The 15,777-nt window shown below is 39.8% G+C and overlaps 2 protein-coding genes across 3 annotated transcripts in view; both read right to left on the reverse strand.

Moving 5' to 3' along the window:
- The window catches only part of LOC128662577 (kunitz-type serine protease inhibitor 2-like), a 69,267-nt gene that overhangs the window by 14,938 nt on the left and 38,552 nt on the right, over window positions 1–15,777 (reverse strand). For both annotated transcript variants that reach the window (XM_053716388.1, XM_053716387.1), the window contains exon 2: window positions 11,278–11,466. The gene's annotated coding sequence lies outside the window, so the exon portion shown is untranslated. The remainder of the gene's footprint in view (window positions 1–11,277; window positions 11,467–15,777) is intronic.
- The window catches only part of LOC128664316 (collagen alpha-1(VII) chain-like), a 913,939-nt gene continuing 909,431 nt past the window's right edge, over window positions 11,270–15,777 (reverse strand). The window contains exon 99 of the mRNA XM_053719156.1: window positions 11,270–11,466. Within this exon, the coding sequence (XP_053575131.1) occupies window positions 11,270–11,466 (197 nt within the window). The remainder of the gene's footprint in view (window positions 11,467–15,777) is intronic.

Below are 15,777 nucleotides of genomic sequence, written 5' to 3' on the forward strand. Positions count from 1 at the left end.
ATAGTTGTAAAAGCTTCTCTGGGATCCCCTTTGTTCAGAAATAGCAGACATATATGGCTTTGGCTTTGCTTTTTGGTAATTAGAAGGCAGCTAAATGCCGTTGCGCACCACACGTGTATAATGCCCAGCATTGAAGGGGTTAATTAGGGAGCTTGTAGGGTTAATTTTAGCTTTAGTATAATGTAGTAGACAACCCAAAGTATTGATCTAGGCCCATTTTGGTATATTTCATGCCACCATTTCACCGCCAAATGTGATCAAATAAAAAAAAAGTTCACCTTTTCACAGATTTTTTTTTTTTTTTTTGAATTATTTTTATTGAGGCAAAGTAAAGCACAATTGTATACAGTAATAATGTTAGCTCGGCAATACAAAAAAAATACAATCAAAAAAAGGAAAACCAAAAGCAATTACAATAAAAAACTGGCGATCATTAATCCTGTATCATTCATAATCTATCAGAGACATGCCAGAGCAAAACAATAATCAAAGCCTCTTATTTTTCCATTATTTATCAATAATATTCTGCAACTTATATCTTCAGAATAGATAACAGATAGAGTCTACATAACAGAGCCATTTTGACCTGAATAAGGGGAGGGGTGCGGGGGAAAGGAGAGTAAAAAGAGAGAGAGAAAAAAAAAGGGGGGGGGGATTTTTTTTTTTCTTTTTCGCTCCCTTCTTCCCCTTGGAGAGGAGAGAGGGAAGGGGGAGAACTTAGAATAGGCATATAAAATATTCAGGAGCTAGCTATTACCATAGTCCTAATATAACTATTTCAGAGTATCTAAAGGGGTATATTAATTGATTTATTTCTTCTGGAGTAAATATTTTAATGAAGGCCGACCATTTTTTGAAAAATGAAGTTACCTCCTTTTCCGAAGTTAGAGATACATCCATTTGCTCAATAATACATTGCTTTTTCATGAAATTTTTGATTTCCTGAATACTAGGCGTTGAGGGGTCTCTCCACTTTCCAAAAATTAAATTCCTCTTTGCCAGAATTGCCCCATTCCTAATTTTTTTTTGATCCGAGCTTACTGAGGGTTCTACCAGGAATACCACCCCTGCCAGTGAGAGAGAGAGAGTCGGAAGCTTCAATGTGTTAATTAGCCAAAATTCTACCTTTTTCCATAATTGCCTAATCCTCGGGCAAGACCATATCATATGGACTATGTCCGCAGCCGGAAAGGAACACTTAGGACAAACATTAAAATTATAATTGTGCCATTTAAACCCTTTAAGCGGGGTGTAATATGTTCTATAAAGTAGCTTAATGTGTGATTCCCTCCAGTTTGTAGATAGTGTAGATTGGGCTACAGTGGCTATAGATTTTTCCACCTGTTCTGCCTCGATAACTAAATCTGGTTCTAATAGGTTCCACTTTTGAGTTATCTGCTGAAGATTAAGTGCTCCATCTTGGCTAATCAGCAGATCATACCAACACGATATAGAAGATAATTCATTTTTAGCCAGGGTGGGCCAATTATCTAATTTCCCCCAAGACCAAGACCAACCGAATTTCCGTATTAATGAAGCTAGGTAGTGTCTGGCTTGGATATAAGCAAAGAAATCTTTGTTGCTTATATCAAATTCCTGTTTCAACATTTCAAAGGTTTTGACCGAGGCAGAGCCTTGGTCTATAAGTTGGGACATAAAAAGGAGACCCTTTCTCTGCCAAGTTTGAAATACTTGTGCTTGAATACCTTCCTGGAATTCTGGATTTCCACATAGGCCTTGAAACCTTGGAATTGTTAAATCAATGTTCAGCTTGCGACCTAATTTTTTCCATGCTTGTATGACCGTGAATATTGATTGAATAGCCCTCACGTTTTTGGGAATTAATTGTGTCGGACAATGAATTAAAGCTGAGGGGTTATAAGGAAATATAATGCTTCTCTCCAGGCTATTATTAGTAAAATAATCCTTGTTAAGGATCCAGTCTATTGCAATGCATGAAAGGAAAACCAGGTTATATTTATTAAGATCTGGGAGAGCCATTCCACCATACCTTTTCGGAAGGTGGAGTTTGTTTAGAGAAATTCGAGGTCTCTTACATTTACAGATAAAATATCGCAGGGCCCTATTTAGGCTCTTCCAATCTCTAACTTTTAGAATCACTGGAATATTTTGAAGAGGATAAAGAATTTTAGGTAGTAAGACCATCTTAAAAAGAGCAATACGCCCCGACAAGGATAATGGAAGATTTTGCCAGTTTATCATATATTCTTTAATTTTGGCTAAAATAGGGGACATATTCAGGTTATACCATTCTTGTGGGTTTAAAGAAATATGGATCCCTAAATATTTAAGATGAGTCGACACTTCCCTGAAAGGTATCTTGTCAATTGAAGCCTCATTCTTCCTTACCCACAATAGCTCAGACTTAGAAACATTCAATTTATAGCCTGAGAAAGAGCCAAATGCATTAGTTATCGAAATCAATCTTGGGATATTGACTGCTGTGTTAGACATATAAATTAGCACATCGTCAGCGTATAAGGCAACTTTTGGTTCCACTAAACCGATCTTTATCCCTTGAATCCTCTGTCTAATTCTAAGGGCCAATGGCTCAATCGCTAAATCAAATAAAAGTGGTGACAGGGGACATCCCTGCCTTGTGCCCCTTTGTAAGTTAATTGGATTGGATTCTAATTTGTTAACAATCAATCTAGTTGTGGACTTGGTACAAAGGTTGTTAATAAAAAGAGGAAAATTATCTTTAAAACCAAATCACAGCAAGGAATTGATAATGTGTTGGTGAAAAACCGAGTCGAACGCTTTTTCTGCGTCTAATGCAACAATTGCTATGTCAGATTGGTTTTGGTTAATGGTTTCTGGGCAATTATAGAAATAATCCAGAACCAAGCATAATTCTCTTATCTTAGCTGCCAGATTACGCCTAGATATGAAACCTGCCTGATCCTTATTAATAAGATCCCCTATCACTTTTTGGAGTCTTTTAGCTAAAATTGATGTTAATAACTTGTAATCCGAGTTAAGTAATGCTATAGGTCTGTATGACTCTTTATTCAATGGGTCTTTCCCTGGTTTCACAATTAATGTTGTTATAGATGCTGTAAAAGACATAGGGATGGGTTGATTATCGATAAAGAAGTGATTAAACATTTTTCTTAGATAAGGTGTTATAATTGGAGAAAGGAGCTTGTAAAACTCGTTAGGGAGAGAGTCTGGGCCAGGTGATTTATTCAAGCGAGCTTCTTTAATTGCCAAGATAATTTCTTGGTCAGTGATGGGGGCATTAATTTTACTCATGGCTTCCTCCTTTAAAACTGGATGGTCAAGTCCTTCCCAGAAAAGCTCTGAGACTACTTCGTCTGTTTGTCTATGTGAATAGAGATCTCTATAGTAGGTGAAAAAAGCCTCCATAATTTCTCTCAAATTTTGAAGTAAGGTTCCTTGTTCTGAGAGTGAGTCGATAGTAGAGCTTCCCTGTGCGTTCTTAACTAAATTTGCCAATAATTTCCCTGCCTTATTCCCGTACCTGTAAAATTTCGCTCTCATTTTGTAATCCTCTTGGATTGCAACATGTAATAGGAGATTATCTCTCTCTCTCTTAGCAGAGGCGTACCTCCTCCAGTTTATTGATGTTGGTTGGGATAAATATTTACTATAACTGTTAGTAAGTGCACTCAGAGCTTCGTTCTCCTGAAGAGCCGATTTCCGCTTATAATCCGCCATATAAGCGATAATTTCTCCCCTCATTATGGCCTTACCAGCTTCCCACAATATATTTGGGTCATTGACAGTATCAGCATTTAGATTAAAAAATTCATTAATTCTAGCAGTCAACAAAGACTTCAATTTTATATTTTTTATTAAAAATTTAGGGGAAAAAAATCGTCGTGTAGTAGACCTTTTTTCTTTTAATGGTATTTTTAGTATAATCGGAGCATGATCCGACACAGTGATTTGCATTATCTTTGATATAGCCAAAATTCTCGTCAAATTCTCACTTACTAGGAATAGGTCAATTCTGGAGAAGGATCTTACACTCTTAGCCTTACATGTAAACTCCCTATGGTCTGGGTTGCGAATTCTCCAAATGTCTCTCAGGGCTAGGTTTTTAAATAAGGTTTTAAACATTTTACCTTCAAGCTTGTCCCTTTTGGCCATGGTTTTAATGGATTTTTGCCTGTGCCTATCTATCTGGGCCTTAGGGGTCATATTAAAATCCCCTGCCATGATTATGTAACCCTCACCTATTTGTAATATTTTAGTTTGGAGTAATTCCCAAAAGCTTTTTTCAAAGTTATTCGGGGCGTATAGGTTACATAGCGTAAGAATGGAGCCAGCCATTCTAATTTTTAGAATCAGTATTCGGCTTTCGGGATCTCTATATTCTGATAAAATTTCGCAGGTTTTTTTTTTACCCAACAGGATGGCTACACCCCTCTTTCTGCCTATGCTTGGCGTAAAAAACACTTCACCTACCCATGAAAACTTTAGCTTTGCAGATTCTTCTGCATTTAAGTGTGTCTCTTGTATAAATGCGATATCTGAATTAAGTTTCTTTAACTGAGAGATTATCAGCTTTCGCTTCATTGGAGTTGAGACCCCTCCAACATTCCAAGAAGATAAAGTCAATCTTTTTACATTAGACATGGTTTAACCTCTTTTTCTTACTGTGCCCCTCTAAGGAAAACAGAAAAAAAAAAAAAGGGGGGGGGGGATTTTTTTGTTCCCCCGCACCCCTTGTCTCCACTGTATTGTTTAGTCAATGTTGACACCTGAAGAACATTAATACAAACAATGGAGAGCGCTGAATACAAATAACAGTTACGTATTGATAATATCATCAAAACAACTTAAATTTAGTCTATGAGACAATTAGACCGGTAGCTTAAATTACTTAACCACTTTTTCTGCCAAAAACTTTTCTGCCTCTAGGGCAGTATCAAAAAAATACGTCTGGCCCTGGAATACTACTTTCAGCCTAGCCGGGTAAATAACCAATGCAGTGAGACACTCCTTAATCATCCGGCCACAGATTGGGGAAAGCTCCCTTCTTTTCAGGGAAGTTTCATAAGCGAAATCTTTTCACAGATTTTTTAACAAACTTCAGGTTTCCCACTGAAATTATTTATAAACAGCTTGTGCAATTATGGCATAAATTGATGTAAATGCTTCTCTTGGATCCCTTTTGTTCAGAAATAGTAGACATATATGGCTTTAGCGTTACTTTTTAGCATTTAGAAGGCCGCTAAATGCCGCTGCGCACCACACGTGTATTATGCTCAGCAGTGAAGGGGTTAATTAGGGAGCTTGTAGGGAGCTTGCAGGGTTAATTTTAGCTTTAGTGTAGGTATCAACCTCCCACATGACACATCACACCCCCTGATCCCTCCCAAACAGCTCTCTTCCCTCCCCCACCTCACAATCGTCCCCGCCATCTTAAGTACTGGCAGTAAGTCTGCCAGTACTAAAATAAGAGTTTTTGGGGGATTTAAAAAAAAATAAAAAATAAATAATAATTCTGCTCTGTAGGATCCCCCCTTAGCCCCCAACCTCCCTGATCCCCCCCCAAACAGCTCTCTAACCCCCCTCTCTGCCTTCTTATGCGCCATATTGGGTACTGGCAGCTGTCTGCCAGTACCCAGTTTGAAATCAAATATGTTTTTTATAAAAAAAAAATATTTTATTATTTTAAAAATACTATTTTCTGTAGTGTAGCTGCCCCCCCCCTCAACCCCCAACCTCCCACCCTCTCAGATCGTTAAAATGTGTAATGTTCCCACCCTCTCTCCCACCGAGTACCACCTTACAGTTGTTCCATAGTGTAGGGTTCCCACCCGCCCGCGCACCCGCGCACACTCGATCCCGCCCCCCTTCCTCACCAATGGCCGCCCACCCGCCTCCCTGGATCAGCTCCCACCCACCAACGAACATGGCCATTGATGGCCGATGCAGAGAGGGCCAGAGGGTGGCTCTCTCTGCATCGGACAGCTAAAAAATGTTATAGCAGGATGCCTCAATATCGAGGCATCACTGCTATAACATGAGAGCAGTTGGAAGTGATCAGGATCGCTTCAACTGCTTTCAAAGACCAACGACGTACGGGGTACGTCCTTGGTCATTAACTGCATTTTTTTGCAGGATGTACCCCATACGTCATTGGTCGTTAAGGGGTTAAAAGGACATGAAGCCCAAAAATTTGCAACTTCTTGATTTAGGTAGAACTTACAATTTTAAACAACTTTCCATTTTACTTCTATTATCAAATTTGTTTAATTCTCTTGGTATCATTTGTTGAAAGAGCAGCAATGAACTTCAGGTGTCTAATTGAACACATGGGTTAGCCAATGACAATCGGTATATGTGTGCAACCACTATCAGCAGCTAGAACCTAGGTTCCTGCTGCTCCTGAGCTTACTTATAGAAACCTTTCAGCAAAAGATAACAAGAGTAGGAAATACTATAAGTAAATTGCATGCTCTTTCTGAACCATGAAAGAAAAAAAATGTGGGTTTCATGTCCCTTTAAGGCAGGGGTCAACAAGCTTGGCACCCCAGAGGTTTTTGGAACTACATTTCCCATGGTATTCAGCCAGCCTAAATAGTGTCTGGGCAACATGGAAAATGTAGTTCTAGAACATCTGGGGTGCCAATGTTGCTGACCCCTGCTTTAAGGTGAGTATGACCTGCTGAAGATGCACCCATAAACCACATACACTAAAATTATTCTCAAGTCAAGTGCAGGCAATGTGGACTGGGGCTTGCGCAAGGTGGTCTACGGTTGTATCTGCAGTAGGTTACATGCATCTTAATGATACTAGAAGTGATAACATTATAACAGAACCATTTTTGTAAACATAGAAGTTGCTTATAAATATACTAGTCCTAAAGTCCGTTCACACGGGCCATTTTTTGCAGTACAGTGGTCCCACCCCTTGTGTTCTCTCCCTCCCACTCTCTTTTGCTTTCTCTCTCTCCCCCCTCTCTTTTGCGCTCTCTCTTTCCCCCCTCTCTTTTGCGCTCTCTCTTTCCCCCCTCTCTTTTGCACTCTCTCCCCCCCCCCCTCTTTTGCGCTCTCTCTCTCCCTCTCTATCTCCCCTCTCTTTCTATATCTCTCTCCCCTCTCTCTCTCTCTTCATCTCCCCTCTCTCTCTCCATCTCCCCTCTCTCACTCCATCTCCCCTCTCTCTCCCCTCTCTCTCTCTCCCCCCTCTCTCTCTCTCTCCCCCTCTCTCTCTCTCTCTCTCCTCTCTCTCTGATGTCTCTCTCTCTCCCTCTCTCCCCCCTCTCTCTCTCTCTCTCTCTCTCTCTCTCTCTCTCCCCTTTCTCTCTCTCCCCCTCTCTCTCTCCCCTCTCTCAACCTCTCTCTCTCTCCCCTCTTTCTATCACCCCCTCTCTCTCTCTTTCTCTCATCTCTCCTCCCCTCTATCTCTCTCTCCTCTTTCTCTCTCTCCCCCCTGTCTCTCTCTCTCCCATCTCTCTCTTTCCCCTCTTTCTATCACCCCTCTCTCTCTCTTCTCTCCTCTCTCTCTCTTCCCCTCTATCTCTCTCTCTCTCCTCTCTCTCTCTCTCTCTCTCTCTCTCTCTCTCTCTCTCTCTCTCTCTCTCTCTCTATCTCCCCCCTCTGTCTCTCTCTCTCCCATCTCTTTCTCTCTCCCCCTCTCTCTTTCTCTCTCCCCCTCTTTCTCTTCCCTCTCTCTCTCTCCATCCACATCTCCACTCTTTCTCTCTCCCCTCTCTCTCTCTCCCCTCTCTCTCTCCACCTCTCTCTCTCTTTCCTCTCTCTCCCCTCTCTCTCTCCTCTCTCTCCTTTCTCTCTCTCTTTCTCTCTCTATCTCCCCCCTCTGTCTCTCTCTCCCTTCTCTCTCTATCTCCCCCCTCTGTCTCTCTCTCTCTCTCCCCCCCTCTCCCCTCTCTCTCCCCCCTCTCTCGCTCTCTCTCCCCCCTCTCTCTTTCTCCCCTCTTGATCTCTCTCTCCTCTCTCTCCCCTCTCTCCCCTCTTTTGAGCTGTTTGAGCTCTCTCCATGGCCCCTTCACGCACCTTCACGCTAGGCTCCTCCCCCTTCACGGGCCTTCACGCTAGGTCACGCCCCCTTCATTGTCGGCCATGCCCCCACGCTCGGCCATGCCCACTTCTGCTCGCGGCAGTCGGCGGATTTAAGGCCAGGTGTGTTTGTCCTCGTGCTGTCTCTACTGCGCATGACAGCTTCGGACAAACACATTTGGCCTTTTATAGTATGGGATTTGGAATGTATTTGAACTGCTGACTGCAATATGTCTATTTTTAACCTTGAAAAAAAAAAAATACTCTAGCATCAATATAATTTAAACCTTTGGCTGCTAAGCCATTTCCCACCTGGGAGCTAAGCTGGTTTTGAGCGTTTTTCTTTTATTTTTACTTTTTTTAAATATATTTATTTTTAACTTTTTTTTCCAGATCCCCAAGACTTATACCGTTGGAAATGTTTAGGTGATTACCTTTCCAACAGTGGGTCTGTAGCTGCTTAGATGCCTGATATGCAGGCTTCTAAGCAGCATGCGCCCATCTCTCGATACTTGTCCATTGTCAACTTTAAATAAAGTTGCCCAGTGACGTCATTGCACGTGACATCACCGTGCCAAACGTGAAGCCCCCGCGATGCCTGTCACTATACAGACCAGATCGCCGTGGTGGGAGTCAGTGGGAGTCCCCAGATTGCCCTAAAGGTGGGTGAGTGCTAGTGACAGCTCTGAGCCATCTTCAGCATCTGACTGGGACAATTTGAGACAGCTCAGAGCCCTCATTAGCATTTAAAGGGTTAAAGGACATAGAAATCAAAATGAAACTTTTGTTTACTTACAATATCAAGCTTACGCCTTTGTCTTGTTGAAACTTAATTTCCATCCATGACATCATATGGTAGGTAGTCTCAGCAGCGCTAGCATGGGGTGTCAATCCAAATACGATCGGGTTGATTTCTGTCCGCCTCCTCAGAGCAGACGGACAAGTTATGGAGCATCGCTCTTTAGACCGCTGCTTCATAACTTCTGTTTCTGGCTCGCTGGAAACAAGGGGCATCAAGTTCCTTTCAGAGCTTGATAATTTGGCCCCAATATCTTTACTGATAAAACATTTTCCCTTCTCTTTTCTTCTTCTTCCCTTTTCTCTTTTTATGTATATACTTGATTTGTATGTTATCCCTGCATGTAAACCTCAATATGGGTAAAAACAAGGACATAAGTCATTTTGCAAGACTTTGTTTGTTTATCAAATATGAGGTTGAAATGGATATCTGATGTAACGCATGTAAACTCGATGTAATGCATTTTTTATTTTTTGTCCTTAATAAAAAGCAATAATTAAAAAAAAAAGATAATTTATGGGAAACACATCAATGACTCACTAACAACTAGTGTGTGCATCCCTAGACTGAGTCAAAACTAGATAGAATGCACATTCCCTTGACCAAGAATGTTTTCAGGAGGCACTGCAAATGATCCCTCAAAAGCTATGATAAACTCCTCTAACAAAGCATGCATAGGAGGCACTTGATTGATCACTAGTTAGAATGTTCTCTTACAGACTAACAAAGCATGCATAGGAGGCCCTTGGTTGATCACTAGTTAGAATGTTCTCTTACAGACTAACAAGCATGCATGGGAGGCACTTGATTGATCACTAGTTAGAATGTTCTCTTACAGACTAACAAGCATGCATAGGAGGCCCTTGATTGATCACTAGTTAGAATGTTCTCTTACAGACTAACAAGCATGCATAGGAGGCCCTTGATTGATCACTAGTTAGAATGTTCTCTTACAGACTAACAAGCATGCATAGGAGGCCCTTGGTTGATCACTAGTTAGAATGTTCTCTTACAGACTAACAAGCATGCATAGGAGGCCCTTGATTGATCACTAGTTAGAATGTTCTCTTACAGACTAACAAGCATGCATAGGAGGCACTTGATTGATCACTAGTTAGAATGTTCTCTTACAGACTAACAAAGCATGCATAGGAGGCACTTGATTGATCACTAGTTAGAATGTTCTCTTACAGACTAACAAGCATGCATAGGAGGCCCTTGGTTGATCACTAGTTAGAATGTTCTCTTACAGACTAACAAGCATGCATAGGAGGCCCTTGATTGATCACTAGTTAGAATGTTCTCTTACAGACTAACAAGCATGCATAGGAGGCACTTGATTGATCACTAGTTAGAATGTTCTCTTACAGACTAACAAAGCATGCATAGGAGGCACTTGATTGATCACTAGTTAGAATGTTCTCTTACAGACTAACAAGCATGCATAGGAGGCACTTGATTGATCACTAGTTAGAATGTTCTCTTACAGACTAACAAAGCATGCATAGGAGGCCCTTGATTGATCACTAGTTAGAATGTTCTCTTACAGACTAACAAAGCATGCATAGGAGTCCCTTGATTGATCACTAGTTAGAATGTTCTCTTACAGACTAACAAAGCATGCATAGGAGGCCCTTGATTGATCACTAGTTAGAATGTTCTCTTACAGACTAACAAGCATGCATAGGAGGCAATTGATTGATCACTAGTTAGAATGTTCTCTTACAGACTAACAAGCATGCATAGGAGGCACTTGATTGATCACTAGTTAGAATGTTCTCTTACAGACTAACAAAGCATGCATAGGAGGCCCTTGATTGATCACTAGTTAGAATGTTCTCTTACAGACTAACAAAGCATGCATAGGAGGCCCTTGATTGATCACTAGTTAGAATGTTCTCTTACAGACTAACAAAGCATGCATAGGAGGCCCTTGATTGATCACTAGTTAGAATGTTCTCTTACAGACTAACAAGCATGCATAGGAGGCCCTTGATTGATCACTAGTTAGAATGTTCTCTTACAGACTAACAAGCATGCATAGGAGGCACTTGATTGATCACTAGTTAGAATGTTCTCTTACAGACTAACAAAGCATGCATAGGAGGCCCTTGATTGATCACTAGTTAGAATGTTCTCTTACAGCCTAACAAGCATGCATAGGAGGCACTTGATTGATCACTAGTTAGAATGTTCTCTTACAGACTAACAAAGCATGCATAGGAGGCACTTGATTGATCACTAGTTAGAATGTTCTCTTACAGACTAACAAGCATGCATGGGAGGCACATGGCATAAATCATGAATAGCTAAATGTCCTAATCTAGATAAATGAAAATACATGGGAAAAACACCATGTGACTTATATCATGGGATTTTGCCTAATAACACTGACAGTTTGTATTAAGTCAACAAAATGTTTTCATGTGAGTTAGGGTATTCTGCTAGTCTTCAGCTACCTGTGGTGTTCTGTGCTGGGTGAGTGCTTGATGGTTGGGTGGTGGGAAGAGTTGTATTCCAGACAATATCTTCTACAGTATTTTCCACTGTTGTGCCTTCAGGGGGCAAAGTCACCTCTTCAGTTGGGTCGATATCGTCGTAAAATTCATCTGGGTTGGAAGATTTAATGACCAGCTGAAAATCTTTTCCTGTAGAAAATAATATTAAATGAATAATAAGGTAGATGGCATAGGAATATATATATATATATATATATATATATATATATATATATATATATATATATATATATATATATATATATATAATGACAAAATATGCCAAAATATACACATATTAGAAGAAAACAGGCAGTCAGAAAAGAGGTGAACTTACATATATTCAAGAGCAGCTGATGTAGGAACAACAGAAAACAATGTGTTAATGGATTTGTTAAAATTAATACATATTGTTATCTGTTACAACAGAATACTTGGTCGTATAACAGTGTTGTCATGAGTGTTGGGATTGTTCAGATGCAGATTCATAAGTGTATGGCCCCAGGCACCTATAGTATATAGCATTATTATTACTTTTATTATTATTATTAGGGACACAACAGGCAAATAGATAGAAAATAATTAGGAGGAATTCTGCCCATGGTGACTCACACACAACTAGCAGCCACTTATCTGAATCATTTCATCATGAACTGAAGTTTTGAAAACTCTTTCATTTAAGATCATCAAATACCTTCCTGAATGTAATTACTAAGGGTCTATTTGGGTAATATGCAATAGCACTATAGGGTTATAGAGTCTGTTCTCATAATTTCCTTGCAATGTCCATCACATGGCTTTCCGTAGTGTTTTCAAATACGAACCACATTTCCCCCCTGTTTGCGGGTATACAGCTGTCGTTGATGACCAGTCCTTTATGATGAAGCATGACGACACCACGTGAAACGAGTCAGAGGCTGAGCCACTGCACGTTGATAATCTTTGACGCTGTTTACACAATGCGATTCATGTTCACTATTAAAGTTGCCTTTTTTTCTTGTTATTAGATTCTTCCTTTATTTGAATACCACAGGTCAGTTTAGGAAGTATGTGTAATGCTTTGATGGCCCTGTGCACAAGCATTCAAACACCTTGCCTGCTCAGAATGTGGGCTGCAGTTTGTTTGACTTATATTACATATACATTCCACTGCAGACATGGTACAATCACTGTGTATTTGACGTTTCTAGGGACTATTGTATCCCCTTTATCAGTATTTTGTCCCGGAACAGCTGTGACACACAGTCTTCACAGCCGAGAAACACTTCAAACACACTGGATCAGGTGTAAAAGCCTTGGCCTGTTTATTCACAGACAATTTGCAGGAAAACAGTTTAAACATAAACAAAAGAACAAAATAAATCCTTGCACAGTGGTGATTACTAAACAGAATAAATTATCTCTGACTAAAGTTTTTTTTTACACAAATGCAAAATTACAAAATGTCAAACCTCATAGGCCTAGAACCTCTAGACACCAGCACAACTACATATCCTCTGTCTTTCACATACAGGTTCTAACTAACAGATTCAGCAAACACTATATAATAGGAGTTAATTAATCTTAATTAGCTGCAGGTGAGAAAACCTTAGTTTGTAGGGAAAACCTGAACTGGATTCCTCACCTGCAGTTCTCAGCCACCTCCAAACTGTGGAGTGTATTAACGGCCCTAAATATACAATTACATAATATATTTTCAATACCACCAAGAGCACTGCATAATTTGTGGGGAAACATATATTCCATGATACACAATCACCTCGGCTCTGTCACATATCCCCCCCCCCCCCCCAGTTCAGACCCACTGGGATGAGCAACCTTAGAAACAAATGAGGGCTTTCTGGAAAGACTATCAACATTTCCATGTTTGCTTACTGCTCTGTGTTCAATATAAATTTAAATGGTTACAAACTTAGGAACCAATGGGTAACTCTACTATTTTTCTCTTTGTTTTCCCTCATCCATGTAAGTGGAGCATGATCAGTCACCAATCTGAATTTCCTCCCTAAGAGATAATATTTCAGAGTGTTAACCACCCATTTTATCACCAGACACTCCTAGAGTATCGCCTACATCTTTTCATGTGGATCAAGCTTCCTACTCAAATACAAGACTGGTTGCTTTTCCCCCTGTCTTTCTAGAGAAATGACTCCACATCTGAAGCACTGAAGTTTGTAAAATAAACTCTTTTGAAAAGTTAGGGGTTATCAGAACTGGCTGGTTACATATGGCCTTCTTAATGGGACAGTATACACCAATGTTCATATAACTGCATGTAATAGACACTACTATAAGGAAGAATATGCACAGATACTGATCTAAAAATCCAGTATAAAACCGATTAAAAACTTACTTAGAAGCTCCCAGTTTAGCACTTTTGATTAGGTTGACTGGAACACCCAGTGAAAGCAGACACCTCCCCCCCCCTTCTGCATATGAAAATTACTCTTTACACAAATAGGAGCAAGCTGGAGTAGGAATAGATCAGTACACTCCTAAAACTTTGGGTCTTGGTTAGGAGTCTGAAAATCAGCACAATGTTATTTGAAAATAAGCAAAACTATATATTTTGTTTAACCTTTTAACGCCTATTCTATTCCGTCCTAACTGCACCGGGCTTTAGTGCCCCTAGGACGGAATAGAACGTCAGAGACGCTTGGCTGTCCTGAAGCCAACGGCACTTCCTGGATGGGATCGAGGTCTTGAGGGCGTGCCTAGCTTCATAGGGACGCCCCCCTGACCCGATCCCATCACTGAAATCTCGCAATCACATGCACAATCGCGGGATTTCAATTTGTCTACATCGGAACATTGTTCCGATGTAGACAAGTTAACCCTGTCATTAAAGGGTTAAAAAAAACTGTATGGGCTATATAAATGGATTATCTACAAAACATTTATGCAAAGAAAATCGAGTGTATAATGTCCCTTTAAGCCGTCTGAATGCTTTTTCAGCTTCTGGAGACCATTTAACAATAACAGGGGATTTAGCTTTAGTCAAATCAGTTAAAGGGCTAGCAATCATTGCAAAGCTAGAAATAAATCTCCTGTAATATCTAATTATACCAAGAAATGCCCTTACTTGCTTCTTAGTGAATGGCCTTCGCCACTTTTGCATAGCTTCAATTTTGACAACCTGGGGTTTCACCAAACCTCTACCAATGGAATAGCCTAGGTATTTAGCCTCTTCAATGCCAATTGTAGCTGTTAAACCAGCATTTCATATTGAATTCAGGACTGCTTGTACTTTTGGAAGATGGGATTCCCAATCCTCACTGTGTATCAAAATGTCATCTAAGTATGCCGCTGCATAGCATGCATGTGGCTTTAATATTCTGTCCATCATTCTTTGGAATGTGGCAGGTGCTCCATGTAAAACAAAAGGTAAAACTGTGTATTGCAATGGGCCATCAGGTGTAGAAAATACAGTCTTTTCTTTTGCCTGCTCTGTGAGTGGCACCTGCCAATAGCCCTTGGTGAGGTCAATTGTAGTGAGGTATCTGGGCTTTGCTAGTCTTTCTAACAACTCATCAATTAGCTAAATTGGATATGCATCCATTATATAATCTAATTGTGCCATAAGGCTTTGGCACAAGTACAATCAGACAGCTCCAGTCACTTTGAGATTCTTCTATTATACCCAAATCTATTCTATCATACACAATCCCATTATCTGTCACAAAATGTGTGTGTATATATATATATGGGGCTGTCAGAAGATGCTTAGATACAAGGTAATCACAGAGGTAAAAAGTATATTAATATAACTGTGTTGGTTATGCAAAACTGTGGAATGGGTAATAAAGAGATTATCTATCTTATAAAACAATAACAATTCTATTGTAGACTGTCCCTAATTGCCTAATTGCCTGAAATGCATGTCTGTTAAAAGATCTGGGATAAAGAGGCAGTCTGCAGAGGCTTAGATACAAGGTAATTATAGAGGTAAAAAGTTCAGTAATATAACAATGTTGGTTATGCAAAACTAGGGAATGGTAAATAAAGTGATTTTCTATCTTTTTAAACAATAACATTTTTGTCCCTTTAATTATTATCAGAAACTGTATATATATATATATAAGGGTAACATTTTATTTTAATGTATTTATGTTGTGTTTGGTGAACTTTTTACCTTAACCCTAACACTTACGTGAGGGCTTTACTCGTACTAACTCAATGAGTGCAAATTATGTTTGCGCTCAAGTTTACCCGTATACTTTCAACTCGTAATACGCATGCAAATTAATGCAGTCATGATATTGCTTATAACGTCTCACATCAACTTTAGGGTGTCCCTTGTAATCTAGCCCTCAGCTGGTAAACAGCTAATGGTATTGTTTTTCACCCAGTTGAGCATACTTCCTCATACTGTTTTACAACTGGATAAAGTGTGTTTTGTTATAGAAAGATAACGAAATATTTTATTATATCTGTTGTAAAATATTTCAGTCAACATAATTC

This window comes from Bombina bombina, chromosome 6, assembly GCF_027579735.1.
Source record: "Bombina bombina isolate aBomBom1 chromosome 6, aBomBom1.pri, whole genome shotgun sequence".
NCBI lineage: Eukaryota > Metazoa > Chordata > Amphibia > Anura > Bombinatoridae > Bombina > Bombina bombina.